Source organism: Triturus cristatus, chromosome 1_2 (genome assembly GCF_964204655.1).
Source record: "Triturus cristatus chromosome 1_2, aTriCri1.1, whole genome shotgun sequence".
Classification (NCBI taxonomy): Eukaryota; Metazoa; Chordata; class Amphibia; order Caudata; family Salamandridae; genus Triturus; species Triturus cristatus.
In genome coordinates, this window is record NC_140580.1 from 880,217,448 (window position 1) to 880,232,772 (window position 15,325).

The following is a 15,325-nucleotide window of genomic DNA, read 5'->3' on the forward strand; positions in this document are numbered from 1 at the left end:
GATGGCCTAAAAACCTGGATGTTCGACTGACCACTCCCAGCAGCAGCCTCCCTCCTACCCCCTTCGCCTGGATACCCTCACTGGTGATAAGCAGCACTCTACAACGTTGATTGATTGACTATTATGGACCACAACAACTCACAAGGAGCCTATATTTCAAGTTAGTTGTGTCTCTTTCAACTTTAACAGAAGAAAACCACAGCTGCTATCGTTCTCCTTCTTTGCAATGGTCAGACACATTTTAATTACTTTAGCCAATATCATATACAAGCCACTCTGCTATCACAGGACCACATGCAATACATTTGTACATCATTCAGCAACTTTGTCCTGATGAAGGTCAGGACATCATTATATATTTACTAAGATTTTCTTTTGTTCAGTGTGAACATGCTGCCTGATGTCGCTCTTGCTTTCAGACAGTGGAAACATACAAAGTGTAAAATCGATAACAGAAATAATAAAAAGCATGCAGCTTAAGCAAACACTCTGTGCTGTACATTTGTCGCCATAACCATGAACTAAGTGTCTCATGCAGAGGCAAACCCCTTCTCTGGGGGTCTTTCCAGCGTGCTCAACACCTCTCCCTTAGACACTATATAATAAAGTACTTCCGGCCCCAGAAATCAACCCTTGAGGGGACTGCCATGTCCCAAGCAGGAATATCATCAAGTCAGTGGTGAAAGAAGAGACAGTGGTAAAAGCATACAAAAATACAAGAAAGTTGTTTTTTGGTAGAATTCAAATTGTCTAAAAGCCACTAATGAATACTAAAACCATTACAGTGGAAACCACTGGACTCCAAGAGGTATTACTGTCATCAGGTCAAACACTATAAAGCAGCAATTCGGAAAGACCAGAACAGATACTATTCTAATCGTCTAATCTACTCATCATCCAGTTTGGAAGAGTTTTTCACAGCATCAACCTAGCACCACATTCTGGTTACCTAAACAGAGCTCATTGGTTCAGGATTCGTAGAACGAATTGCCTCTTACCAAGGTTTGACTCACTGGAAGACCTTTACCCCTTTCAGCTCTCCTATGGTGGGTCTGGACTACATAAACAGATTCAACCGTCGGTCTCCAGCTTACCTGCTTTATATTCAGCAGATTAAGAAACTGCCAACCAGACTTTCATTATTCTCACTTGAACCTCATTTTAATCACTTTACTGGCCACGGGTCACTCAACAAATCTTATTTAAGGCACTCAGTACTATATACTACCAGGAATCGAACCAGGGTTACTCCACTAATTGATGTGCACCTACAGATAAAGGTTAAGCCTTCACTTAAAGAAATACCTCTGGATGGAGATTTTTTGTTTCCACAAACCTCTCCAAGGAGGCACCTCCTAACTCCATCTAAACCAACTGCCATGCGGAAATTAGATGACAACCTTAATTTCCAGAGAGCCCTTTAAAACAGGACTGTCCCCCCCCCCCCCTGCTACTTAAGGGATAAATCAGTACCCCACTGACCATAAGGGCTCTCTATTATAGGTACTGTGTCCACAGCTATACCAACCACAAAATAAGGCACCAGCTAAACAGAGAAACTATGGTCTGTAAAGTGGTGTTTTAACCTGGACCATAGCGGGCTTGGAATGTTACTTGAGAATCGGGTTTGTTTAGAATTTATACAATAATCCATCTAAATCTCTCTGTAAAACTGGCATGCTTAGCTGCAACAAGAAACCCACCCGGGCATGCTTGGAGCACCTCTAAATCCTTCAAGCTTCACAGTAACTTTATACACAAATTGAAGCATTCACCAGTCATTTCTCCCCACCTCATAAAGCATCTATGCAGATCTAAAACCTCTTCTGCTATACTACAAAATTTAGCTGCTGTGACAATTCTACTGCAACATGTTTCTACAGTCGAACACAACGTAACCATCTGTTGTGAGCAATAGTTCATGAAGGACAAACATCTTCCACTGCAAAACCTCTCCAACCACTTAAGCATACTCCATCCAGCCTTTTGTGTTTTTTTAACTGGTACAGGAGGTAATACATCTACTTTTGGACCAAGCAGCTAAATATTTGTATAGTGACCAAACAATAAATGTTGTTTGAGTTTCCTCATCTACGCAGTGAAATGCAGACTCCAACCTGCTACCAATCCCAGACTACTGCAAAACGGAGAATCTTAGTGTTGTAAAAGTTTCAAAGCAGCAATATTCAGGTTGAAATAAACAAAACAAATTAATCTTTCTTTGATGCTTACAATACCCCACATTGGGGTTAACTTACCCATGATAGTGTGCTTTAATTCTGATTAAATTCTTCCGCATGTTTATTTTGGATCCCATCCTGCTAGGCATGTTACGAGGGTCCTCAAAACCTCTATGATGAGTTTATATCATGGACTGCAACAGGTCCCAACCAATAGTGTGAAGTTAAACAAGCCAGGTTACTCTTTTTTCTCTGCTACCAATTCACCTGCAAAAAACATATATCCAGAATATTAACCCAGCTGCTGTAAATTAACATCAAAAGCTTGAATGGCTCTCAGGCAAGATTTCAATTTAATTTACAACTTTTCAAATTTTAAGCCATTTAACACGAAACATAGTTTTTAATTTAGAAAAGCAGAATGCACGTAAAAGTACAAAGCTGTACCCGAAGCAAAGGTTTCCAGTGTAACTGTAATGCCAAAAGATTATTTGGGGGGTTTGGGGATATCGAGTAGAGTTCCAAAGGTCACGCTCTTCCCTCTGAATTGTCACCAGGAACGCTTTTCCAGAGGAAAAAAAGAGGATTTGAAATTATAGTTGTAATGATTGTGCTACATGCAGATAAGAGCTAATCCCAAGTGGCTCAAAAATAGCAAATACTGTGGTATAAAATGGCATCATGGGTTTTTCTAAGACCTGAATCAGACAGAGGGTATCGGAAAGCCGTAGTTTGAAAGAATACTTAATTTTATTTCAAAAGCAAGAAAAAAACAAACGTTATTTAACACGTAAAAACCCACCACAAAACAAAAACCCAAGAAAATTGCCAGAGTAAAAACTTAGAGCATTTTAGTTATTAAAACGTCTGTGAACAAATGCATTTAGCTTTCATTATTGTAACATATCCACCTCGAAACGCTCATTGTATAGCTCACTTACAGAAAACCGTTTTCTCTGGTGTATTTCGACATATATCATTCAGACATCTAACTCTCAGTCTCACCTGGCGTGGTCTTCTGCACTCCAGTTCAATGTTAAGTCCACTTGATCTGGTTTCTAACTCTTAGTCCAGGAAAACTTGACAGATATCAACATTTAGATTAAGTTCCTTTCCCCACATTTAGCAGCGCTGTGGTTCTCTAACCTCGCACATCGTAGCACAACACGTAACTATTCTGCCTATAAAAGGAACTGCTCTCCTCAGACATTCACAAAACTGCTAGTACTCTTTTAGCCAGTATTACGCCTCCTTACCCAAGAAACCTGCATCCATTCTTATTCTGGTCTCTCCTCTAGAATGGTCTCCATGACACACAAATCAATTTTACATCGAAACACCCTCTTATAAAACATTTAACTTTAGAACAAAACTCAGTGCCCCTGCAAAATCCTACAGCAGATGTTCACAGCAGCTTACTTTATTGACACATCCGGAACATTTATTTGACTTGGGAGGGTCTACTTATGCAAGTTCTTAGGAGCAAATTTTGCTCTGTGTGCATCTCAATTGGATACGTTTACTGATATTGGTTTACTAAGTGAAACAATGATTACTCTTTTGTGAGTCCATGCCCTAGATCTACCTCCCATGCCTTCTTAGTCTGGCATTCTATGGTATCACCCAAGGCATCTTGCAAAAGTGTAAAATGTGTCAAGAACTGGACGCTGAGAAGGACGTGTTCTGCACCCCTGGTCAGATAGCCTAAAGAAGCAGGTAAGTCTTTGTAGTAGACATGGTGCCATCCAGCAGAGAATAAGGTATGTGAAAAGTGTTGCTTATCTCCTTCAAACAGTCACAATTAGGAGGAAAACACACAGAGGGGGCAAAAGCTGCTTTGGCAATCTTGTAAATCTCTAATGAAGATGTGGGCAATGCTGGAGAAATCAGCAAGGGGCCAAACTCCTTTTGACAGTAAGGAAGAGAATGGAGCAAGGAATGCCAAGAGACGGTGCGAGAAGTACCTGAATTCAATGGAAGAGGGGAACTTGTTTATTACACATTAAAATTGTGTATATTGAGTTTGCTGTATAGCAACTGTAAACTCCTATGTATAATTAAAACACCAATAGGTTTGCCATTATGCTATACATTTGTAAATAACGCAGTCATGCACGTTGTTAACCCTTGAACGTTTTCTGATCCGATTAAAAACAAAACTTCAAAATATTTTTTAAGCTTTCTAATTGCTCGCCACAACAATGTGGTCCTTTTTTAGGTCTCGGGACCATCCGGTCTGCCGAAGGCAGAACCGGAAGTCCGGAGAATTAATGTTTTGGAGAAGAGGGGCTTGAACCCGCCCCTCTTCTCCATTGGCTGGCCTCTTAAATGCTGGCCAGCCATTGGAGAAGAGGCTTTGTCTCTCTGAACAGGCCCCGTCCTTTTCGGATTCGGGGGCGTGTTTTTTGCGAGGTTTTCTCAGGGCGTGTTTTTCTCTCCTCCAGCCATTGGCAAGAGGAGAGAAAAGAAAAACACGCCCCCGAATCCGAAAACGCCACTGCGTTTCTCCGAGGCATTTCTGCTTTGCCTTGGAGAAAGGCGGGGTGGTGTTCAGGGCGATTCCCTCTGAGAGCCCCTGGGAAGGGGTCACTGGGCCAGAACCAGCACCTGTGGACGGCTCGCCCACCCCAGGTCATCCTCGTCTACTCACGGGTCCCTGGGGTCCATAAATACTGCCCTAATTACGGTGGCACGGGTTTCCTCAAGGAGGCGGGATACAGGCATGGGCAGTGGGCGCTTTAACCTCTTCTGTAGCGCCATTATCAAGCCTGTAATGTAAACATGTATACTAGTTGTCTCGTGTAACTAGGCTCTCTGTGCCCAGGACCTCTATTTAAACTATCTTGTAACCTGGCATGTATTATTTGTAAAGCGCTCTGCCTCTATCAGCTTCTTGGCGCTAAAGAACATATGTTTATTGTTGCACAACTCAAGGGTACTCACATTACAGAGGATGAAAAGTGAGTGAACCCGCCCAGATCCGAGCATGCTGCCGTCAAATACCGATCCCCGCAGTAGGTGCATTATCCCAATGAGCGACCAGCACTTCATGTATCTCGGTGCCCGTCCAAACTGCTAAAGCTGCCGCATGAAGCTTGCTGCCACGCACTGGACTTTTGTTCAAATGGTAACAATTCCAAATAAATATAAAGAACAAATGGAATGTGTATAATGCAGGGCGCGATAGCTCAGTGAGTGCTGTGCCTGCTGCGGCCACATGGGTCAAAACAAGACATCTGCGGGTATGCTGCAGGCTCAAATCCCCTCCATGCCGACTCCTCCTTTCATCATTTTGTGAGCGATAAAGGGAACATTGGATTTGGTTATGATGTGAGAGCTTTCAATTTTAAAGACAACTCAGAGAGCAGCGCCTGCCAGCTAAATGCCCAATAATTACTGGTTCTACAATGTATATTCAATAAAGTAAAATGTTTTCTGCAGCAGCGAAGAGGAAATGATGTGACACGCATACAATAAAACACGTACACTAGAAAACATGTATCGCTCTAGCCAACTGGAATTTGCACCCGGATGCCACTTGAATTGAATAAAACATTCAGCCGTTTTCACTGAGCTGGTTTCACACACACCCCTCTGTCTAATTCTGTGCGAGGCCCCTAGTCCGAGGAAAAGAAATAAACTCGAAGGAAGATGATCAAACCAAGAGTGATGCCTGTAAGAATGTTCTGGCGCAGCGCTGCTCTGAGAGCGGAATAGCCTCAAGGCGCTTTATTTCAACGCGTGAGCGCAGTGAGAATGGAGCTGCGCTGCTTGTTTGTAGACTCTTTTAGTATAAGATCGGAAACTGCGCTTTTCAATCTGCACCTAAGAGTCGCACAGAGTTCATTTTTTTAGGAGGGGGGGGGGGGGGGTGAGAGGATAGGGGAGCACAAAACTCACAGAAGTAAGTAGAAATCCAAGCAAGTGGGAGGCTTACATTTCACATCCGCTAGAGCGCTGCCGAACGCGCGCAGGTTGCGCTCACGTCCCCGACGTGAGCGCGTAGATAGATATAAATAACAAACGGGCGGGCGAGCAGGGAGTTTGCGCCCAACCTAGTCACTGTGTGTGTGGTCTGTTCATTACGCTGCAATAGCGCGAGGCCTCCCCTGGGCTCCCCATGCCACGAGGGTGCTGACCCAGGGCCTTACCCCTCCCAGACAGAGGTCAGGGGTTAGAACACAACACCGTTGATCGCACAGGTACATTTATTCAAAAGATCTGATTTTTCCACAATGTTTTTGTTTCATCTTGTCTACAGGGACCGTATTTTGCCAGTGAATGAGTATGGCGGTGCTGCCTTCCGGTTTTCACCCTGGGGAGACCGAGGCACGCACTCCTGTCTTTCGCAGAGTCCCACACTTTGAATCAGAAGATCCGACCTTAACGCTTAGTTGACCTTTTTGTGCACATAAACTCGATCTCAGTGCATTCAAAACTCTGCGAATCGTCCCCTTGAAACTTTGTCTAACATGAGGCAATTGTACCCACTGGGGCCCACATCCTGAGAGATGTCAGGCTGCCCTATGCCGGGCGTGAGCAGCTGGCAGGCTTTTTTACCACGGTACATTCTGGAATTTGTAGATTTGCATTTATATTAGGAAAATAGAAACTAAAAGATAGAAAAGAAACTCGTATTTCATACTCTCCGCTGGCGTGGGACACTTGAGACGTCTGCGCCCTGGCAGGTTGCAGCCTCGGGTCCTAAAGCTCTGTGATGTGAAACCAGCGGCGGCCGCCAGCGGACGCCACTAAAGACAGACACACACAAGCACGCACATCACACCACTCGATTCCAAAACACAGGCACAGCCACGCCTCACCGATAACTGTATTCTTGTAGTTCGAATACTCGCACTCCGCTTTACACCTTTTACTGTAGACACTGAAAAGTGGTGTATGTGTTTATGTTGTCCGTATCCTATGTACGACCCCTGACAAGGCGCTGAAGTGAGCGTGCAAGGCGTCTAGGCGCTGAAGTGAGCGTGCAAGGTATGCACGGGATTCCCGACCCCTGACGAGCCGCGGAATTGAACGTGCTAAGGTGGTACAGTGCATACATCTTTAAAGTTTCACTGGGTTTGCATTTTTCTTACCCACGAGGCTTCTTACAACGCACGTGAAGGTTTTGTTAAAGAATTCGTGGCTGCAGAGCGTGCTCGTGGATTCGAGGAGTCCACCCCCAATAATACTAGCGGCCAAACCATACAGTTAAAGACAATCTTTATGTGTCATACTTACATGGGTAGTTAAATCCCCACGAAGTACAGTGCCCGGGGGTTTGGAAGACATGCGAGTGCCCCTGGGCGAATTGCCAACCGTACGGATATAAAACCGACTTTGAGTAGCAGGGCCAGACCCTGAGAGCGAAAATGTGGGCGACTAGGAGGATGCTGTTGGAATTAAACTTACATTTCTGAGCATCGGGTTAAACTCGGAGATCTCACGCCTCTGGCTGTCTCTACCCCGACAAGTTGGAACACGTGTGCTTCAGACCCTGGAAGCCCCGGACACGCTACGGGAGTCTCCCTGCCCACACCCCCAAGAAGCAGGTATTCGGGTGGTCAGACAATGCGCGCCCCCGGACCATGCGCCGTCCCAGAAGCAGGTACTCCGATGTTTTTTTTTTTTTTTAAACTCTTTTTATTTAAACATAGAAACTTAGGTCATGTTACACAGCATCACATCTCACATAATATAATTGCATCGGTTTACACATGCGTCGGTACTTTCTCTTCCGTGCTGCAGGCAGAGCTACATTAAACATACATTGCGGTTCACAGTGTACAGTGGTCCTCTGGTGACGTGATAGCCGGTGGCTCACATATCCCTCCCCGGTATGTATTCCACTTAGTCCAAATCGCCACCCATTTTTTGGGGCAACCCCGTGCTACATAAACGGTTTTCTCGTGGATCATGCACCAGTCCATATCCTCCTTCCATTTCTTTAACGTAGGTGGCGTAGCGGCCCCCCACAGCTGCGCTATGTTTCGCTTTGCCACCGTCTGCCCAAGTGTGGCCCACAACCTCCCGTGCACAGTTAAATCTGTGGGCTCCCACACATTCAGGAGGCATCTCTTGGCCTCCGGCAGCAAGGGCACTCCCCACACCTCACTCATAACTTTCAGTGTGCACCGCCAGAAGCCATGAACAACTGGGCACTCCCAGATTACGTGTAGGAATGTACCCTGCATTCCACATCCCCTCCTACACATCCCGTCCGCCCCACTCCCCATGTGGACTAGTTGGGCCCCTGATATGTAGGCTCTATGTAAAATCTTTAGTTGTATTAGTCTTAGCTTCGCCGATATAGCCACCTCCCTTGGCGAGGAGAGTGCTTCCTGCCATTCTTCATCATCCACCTCCAGGCCATCCCTTACCCATTTCTCCCTGAGTGCCACAAGGGGGTCAGGGGTGTGATGGATGAGTTTTTTGTATGTGAGAGAAATACATTTGTCTGGCAGATGACCATCAAGCAGTCTATCCTCAAGTGGGGATGCCTCAGGGAGCTCCGAGCCGGGTCGGATGGCGGCTTGCAGGGCATGCCGTATCTGTGTATAACGGAAGTGTTCCGACGTCGCCATTTCGTATGTCTGTTGCAGTGTAGCAAACGTCACCACTCCATCCCGCCCCCATAAGTCCCTAATGTGCGAAATACCGATGAGGTCCCATTTTGCAAATCCTTTGCTACGCCCCAGAGTACCCAGCTTCTCTGTATCCCAGAGGGGGGTTGCTAACGTAAGTTTATTTGCCCACCCCAGGGTTTTGTTGGCCACATGCCACACCTGGACTGCGTGCTTCGTGGGGCCAGTGAGCGGATACCTATTGGGTCTGGAATACAGGGATCTCGTCAAGTCACCCCCCGGCAGCTGCCACCTGTCCATTCCGAACGCTGGGTCGTCGCCACTTCGGTACTGGCATTGGTTTATTGCTGCCAGTTGCGCTGCCCAATAGTATTTCCTAATGTCCGGAAGGGCTATACCTCCATCATACCACCCCAATGTGAGCTTGCCTAGCGCAATTCGGGGCCTGCCCTCCCACAATAGGTCTCTCTGCAGGGACTCGACCTCCCCAAAGAAGGTTTGCGGTACCGTGTCTGGGTAGTTTTGGAGGGCATAGAGGAATCTAGGCAGGGCCATCATTTTGAATAGGGCAGCTCTCCCTAGTAGGGACAGGGGCAACCTCTTCCAGACCTCTACATCTCTTCGCAGCCTTTGCAATGGAGGTAGCAGGTTTTTGTCGCACGAATTTTTAACATCAGTAGTGATGAATATCCCTAGGTAATGGAAGCCGTCCTCCGCTATCTGAATTGCGCAGTCTCTCGGGAGGGAGGGGGCTTTCCCGTGGAGCATGTAAATCGATGACTTGCTCCAGTTAATACGAAAACCTGAGTTTCTTCCAAAACTGGCGAATATGTCTAACACCACCCTTATGGAACGCGCCGGGAAAGACAGATAAAGCAGTATATCGTCTGCATATAACGAGATCCTGTCCTCCCAGCCCTCAGTCCACCGGAGTCCGCGGATGGCCACGTCCCTGCGTATCCAAGCCGCCAGTGGCTCAAGCGAGAGAGCGAATAGCAACGGCGACAGGGGGCAACCCTGTCTAGTACCTCTACCAAGAGTGAATAGTTCTGACGTCTTGTTGTTAACTGACACTTTCGCGAGCGGTTCGGCATATAGGAGGCGCACCCACCCTATAAATTTGGGCCCGAAACCTAGTTTCTTTAGCACTGTAAAGAGGTAAGCCCATTCAAGGGTGTCAAATGCCATGGTTGCATCCAGTGAAACCACCATGGCGTCCTCCTGGATTCCGGGGCAACGCCCCAGAACACCATGTAGGCGTCTAAGGTTGAGGGCGGTATTCCGATGAGGCATGAAGCCCGACTGGTCAGGGTGCACTAGTTTGGTGATGACAGTACGGAGCCTGTTGGCTAAGACTTTGGCTAGTATTTTGGGTTCCTTGTTAAGGAGTGAAATAGGTCTATACGACGTGCACTCTGCCTTCGGTTTCCCTGGTTTGGGAATCGCGACCAACGTGGCTATGCGCTGATCTTTAGGTAACATTCCTTTCTTCTGACTATCGTAGTACATGGCTTTCAGGTATGGCACTATCTTATCAGGTTTAAGCTTGTAGAGTTTGATGGGAAGGCCATTGGGCCCTAATGCCTTACCCAACTTGAGATCAACTATTGCTTTGATTAGCTCTTCTGTAGTGAGGTCGGTTTCCATATCCTCTCGTTCCCGGTCCATTAGGGTGGGCAGCTGAATGTCTGCTAAGAAGGCAGCGGAGTCGTCCTCTGTGAGGTCAGACTGTCTCTGGTATACTTGCTCAAAGTGAAGGGCCAGCTCTTTCACTATGTCGCTCGGTTCGGTTAGTATGGTACCCGAAGCGCCTCCGAGCTCTGGCACCACCCATTGCTCCCTTTCTTTCTTTTCCAGCCAGGCTATGAGTTTGCCCGCCTTATCGCCTTGGTCATATATACGCCCGTCTTTGTTGCAGGCAAGAGTTTTTGCCGCTTCTGTGGCGATGTTCTTATATTCCGCTGCCCTGATTTGCAATTGGTGGGAGCGGTCATCGTCAGGCTCCCGGCCAATTTCCCCCTCAAGCCGTACGATTGCATGTTCGATATCAGTCAGCTGTTTATTTTTCTCTTTACGCTTACCCGCTATGAGTGAGAGGGCTTGCCCCCTAATGACTGTCTTGAATGCCTCCCATAGAGTGGATGGTGAGTCCACCGTACCTTCATTGACTATAAAGTACTGCTCAATGGCCTTTACCAGTGCTGCTCTAGTCTCTGGGCTTTTAAAGGTGCCATGGGTTTACCGACATTAAGCCTTCGACTCTCTTGTCCCCTATTGTGAGGTGGGCCCACATCGGCGAGTGGTCTGAAATGCCCCGGGGTAGGTGCGCAATTTCCGTGACAGTCATCTCCGTCTGCACTGGGGCGAGGATGTAGTCGAGTCTAGACAGTGTATTGTGTGCTCCCGACAAGAAAGTGTACCCTCTGCTGGTGGGGTGGTGTTTCCGCCAGGCGTCGACCAGGCCAAAGGCATCAAGGAATTGGGGGAGCCACTGCTGTCCTACTCCTATATCCCGCGGAGGATGCCTATCCCATTCCCCGGAGACCACGGAGTTAAAATCTCCTCCAATCAAGAAGCGTCCCGTAGGTAAGCCCAATAAGAAGGCACCCAAATCTTTATATGATTGTGCTTGCAAACCCGGCAGAATGTATACCGCCACCAGTATGCGTGTGTGGCCCTCCCATTGTCCTGCGACTGCGACGTAGCGCCCCAAAGGGTCTGTCCAGGAGCGTTGAATCGAAAAGGGGAAAGAGTGGCGCACTAGGATCCCAGTCCCCCTGGACCCCGCCGTGAACCCCGCATGTGTGACCATTTTGCAGCCCCATCTGTTAAGTGCTCTACAAGTGTTTCCCATCAAATGTGTCTCCTGAAGTAGTGCGACGTCAGGGGAGTGGCATTTAATGTATTGTAGCACAATACTTCTTTTAATTTTGTCCCCCAACCCATTAACGTTCCAACTTAAAATTTTAAGACTTTTATCCCACTGCATGTGTGACGTGGAGAACAGGGAGTGTGGTGTTCCTCAAAATTCAAGTATCCCGACCATGCGACCGATGCTGCATAATTACACGACCAATAACAACCCCGCCTGCCTCCCTTTCCTTCCCTTGTCAACAACCCAACAAATACAGTCCCCCAAAGTTCCAACCCCAACATCCCCACCCCCCTCCCTGCTACCCTGCCACGTAGGTTCCAAACTACCCACATCCCCAACCAGCAGAGTGCCTATCGCCCCAATTTGTGAACAACTATGCCTTGGGGAAGTGGATAGCAGCCGATCCCTGCCGCCCAGGCCGTTCCCCCGTGCCGAAAAGAGTGTGTGCCATATGGGGAGTTCAGTGCTACCTCTATGCACCTCAGTAGTGTTCTCCACCTCATGAAGCGGCAGATCCCTTTCGGTAGTACGTGTCTCTGGCTCAGGACATGCATGTGCTCCGCACAGTGTTTACAGTTTACAGTTAGTGTTGTCCCGCGATGGCTTAGGGACCAGGATTCGCCCCCTGTTGTCCTTTTGGGCAGCGTCCCCCCTTTTTTGCACATTACTATTTTGGAGTCTTTTTCAAAGTGGAGAACAGGAAGCTCATGTATCAGAATCTTGGTTCGGTGGAGCCCGAGCCGGGCTGCTGGACCGTGATCTCCATGCGCGGTCTGTTTGCGGTCCACGTTCCACCTCGACTCCCGCAGATGTTACCCTTCGATTTCCAGGCTCTGTCCCCCCCGTGGCAGGTCCAGTGTGCTTTTGACGGTCTGCTGTACTGTCCAGCCAGTCTTGCACCTCCTGAGGGTTTGTGAAAAAGATCGATTTTCCGCCCACAAGAATTTTCAGCTTCGCCGGGTAGAACATCATGTATTTTATCCCGCGTTGTCGCAGGGCGGCTTTCACCCCTTCAAAGGACCTCCTCTCTTGTTGGACCTTAAGGGTGAAGTCTGGGAAGAACCGGATAGTGGCATTTTCATATTTCACATCTCCCTTAACCCTTGCGGCCTGTAGGATAGCATCCCGGTCTCTGTAGCTCAGGATTTTTGCGATGATCGTTCTGGGAGCTGCCCCCGGCTTCGGTTTGGGGAGCAGTGCTCTGTGTGCCCGTTCCACTGTGAAGAATGAGGAGAGTCTTTGTGGTTTGAGGTGATTTAATATCAGGTCTTCCAGGAAGAGGTCTACACTCGGCCCCTCAAGTCCCTCCGGAACCCCCACCACTCTGATGTTACTGCGTCGGGCCCTCCCTTCCTGGTCCTCGAGCTTCGCCGCCATTTGGCGGTGTTGGTGGGTCAAGGCATTTATTCTCTCCTCCAGTCTTTTAGTGGTTGTCTGAAGTTCAGTGACGTTTGATTCTGTTTCTTTGACCCTGTCCGTCGTTTTCTGCATATCTGCCCTCATAAGGTTCATTTCAATAGACATCTTGTCCATTTTCGTTTCAAGTGTGGTCACCAAACTCGTAATGGCCGCCATTATGGATTGCAACGACGGCTCCGACTCCCCCTGTCTGCCATCCTGTCCCTCCGCAGACGACTGGGACTGCTTAGGGATCGCATATTTGTCCAGTTTATTGACTTGCACCGTGGAGCTGTGTTTGGGCTTCATATTTGCACCGTGTCCGGTGGCTGGCTTTCTTCCGCGCTCCGGCCTTCCCAATTACCGCCCGCAGGCCTCTCCAGGAGCAGGTTCACCACCAATAAATTCCGAAGCTGCTATCAGTCTGCACTCAACCAGGTATGGCGTCGATAGCGGGTGTACTGGGTCCTCACCGTTGTCTCGCCAGCTGGTCACAAGTGGGCGGCAGTCTTGCCTCCTTCTACCACTTCGGCGCTGCACCGGGGGGTTCCGGTGCAGCCTTACTCGACATTCCTGCCACCCGTCCGGATGCTGTGTTAGGGTGCCAAGCCAGTGCGTGCGTCCCGGCCTCCGCCGCTCCGCGTCTGGCGGTGCACCACCCTCTCGTCTTCAGCCCCAGACTGGTGCCACAGCGCCGATCGATCACTGCCACGCCAATGACCTCCGGGGGATTCTGGGCTCTTCCGGCGACCCCACCACTGCCACGCTGTGCCTACCTCAATGTTCAGCCCACCACTCTAGACCAAGGGTGCTTGCGTAGGACCTCGGTCGTGCAATCCCTCCCGCCCTGAGCGGGTGCGTTCTCACCAGGCGGATCCCCATGCAGCCTCTTCCATGACGTGCGTCCTGCCGCTCTGCTTGCGGTTAATGCGTGTCCCTCTCGCCGCATGCACCGGCTGTTTCCACTCCGCTCGCCCAGTGCGGGCCAGGGACGCCCGACCGCAGGCCGGAGTTTCAAGCCCCGGAGTTCCGCCCCCGGGCGGCCCGCGGGGAAGCCGCGTGGGGCTCCTCTCTATCCCGGTGCTGCTTTCACTCTCGCGGTGGGCTGGAGTATGGGCTGTCCGGCCAGCCCTGTGAGCCTCTAGGACACTCTGGCACACACTGCCCCTGGGCCCCAGCGGTGTATCACAGACCCCGGGGTGTTGATCGTGGTGTGAGGGGGGTATAGAGCAATTCCCGCAGGGCCACTACTGTTTGCTGTGGGGCCGACAGGGCCTCCCCCGCTTGCCGCACTCACCGCTGGACATCCGCAGTCTCCGCTCGTCTCCCCCTTTCTCCACAGTTATTCAATATAGGGCCCCTGCCGGTTTGCCGCCACCTGACGGAGGAGTTCTGTGGGGCACCACCCCGTTCGCTGCCGCCACTCCAGTCTCCTGTCGCTCGGGTTCTTCCATTCCTCCAGGCTACGTCCGGACGGAGGTCTCCAGCCGGTATTGTCGGGCTTCCCCACTGCTCCACTGCTGGCGATTCCTCCGGCAGCGCCCGCAGACCTCGGCGCTCCTCCCTCCCTGTAGGCAGTGTGTCGTCTTCACGCTCTCCCGGCCTCGACTGCGCCGCCCCCTTTCACCGGTACCATCGGTCCGCACGCCTTCAGTGATCTCCGATGTCCGAGCCAGCGATTATTTCTGAGTTGTAGAATTGCTCCCGATGTCTTCATAAGCGTTTCACTCCCCTATGGCCGGATTTAAATGCGGATTTACGGGTAACTGAGCCCTAGCTCCGGCGGAGCTCTGAGGTTAGGCGGCCATTCCAGTCGGCGCCAAGCCACGCCCCCCAGTACTCAGATGGTTGAGACCTTGAAACCTCCCGGACACGTCTCATGGTGTCTCTCCCGATAGAGACCCGTTTCGAGGCCCCATTTAAAAAACTGCAGATGCTCTTCACTGGTGAGACCCGGCCCTCTTAAAGCCCTGGCTGTAGCGTATATGTGTGTGGGAGGCTCTGTGTGTGTGTTGGAGGCTCTGTGTGTGTGTTGGAGGCTCTGTGTGTGTGTGAGGCTCTGTGTGTGTGTGTGTGTGTGAGGCTCTGTGTGTGTGTGGGAGGCTCTGTGTGTGTGTGTGGGAGGCTCTGTGTGTGTGTGTGTGGGAGGCTCTGTGTGTGTGTGTGGGAGGCTCTGTGTGTGTGTGTGAGAGTCTGTGTGGGAGACTCTGTGTGGGGGTAACTCTGTGTGTAGAATGCTCTATGTGAGTGGTGGGGGTAACTATGTAGGTTGCTCTATGTGAGTGGCT

At 49.5% G+C, this 15,325-nt stretch overlaps 1 protein-coding gene across 1 annotated transcript in view; it reads right to left on the minus strand.

Moving 5' to 3' along the window:
• Positions 1–15,325, minus strand: part of PRKCZ (protein kinase C zeta) — an 820,696-nt gene that overhangs the window by 771,944 nt on the left and 33,427 nt on the right. Inside the window, exon 2 of the mRNA XM_085609332.1 lies at positions 2,259–2,447. Within this exon, the coding sequence (XP_085465458.1) occupies positions 2,259–2,329 (71 nt within the window). The 5' untranslated portion in view covers positions 2,330–2,447. The remainder of the gene's footprint in view (positions 1–2,258; positions 2,448–15,325) is intronic.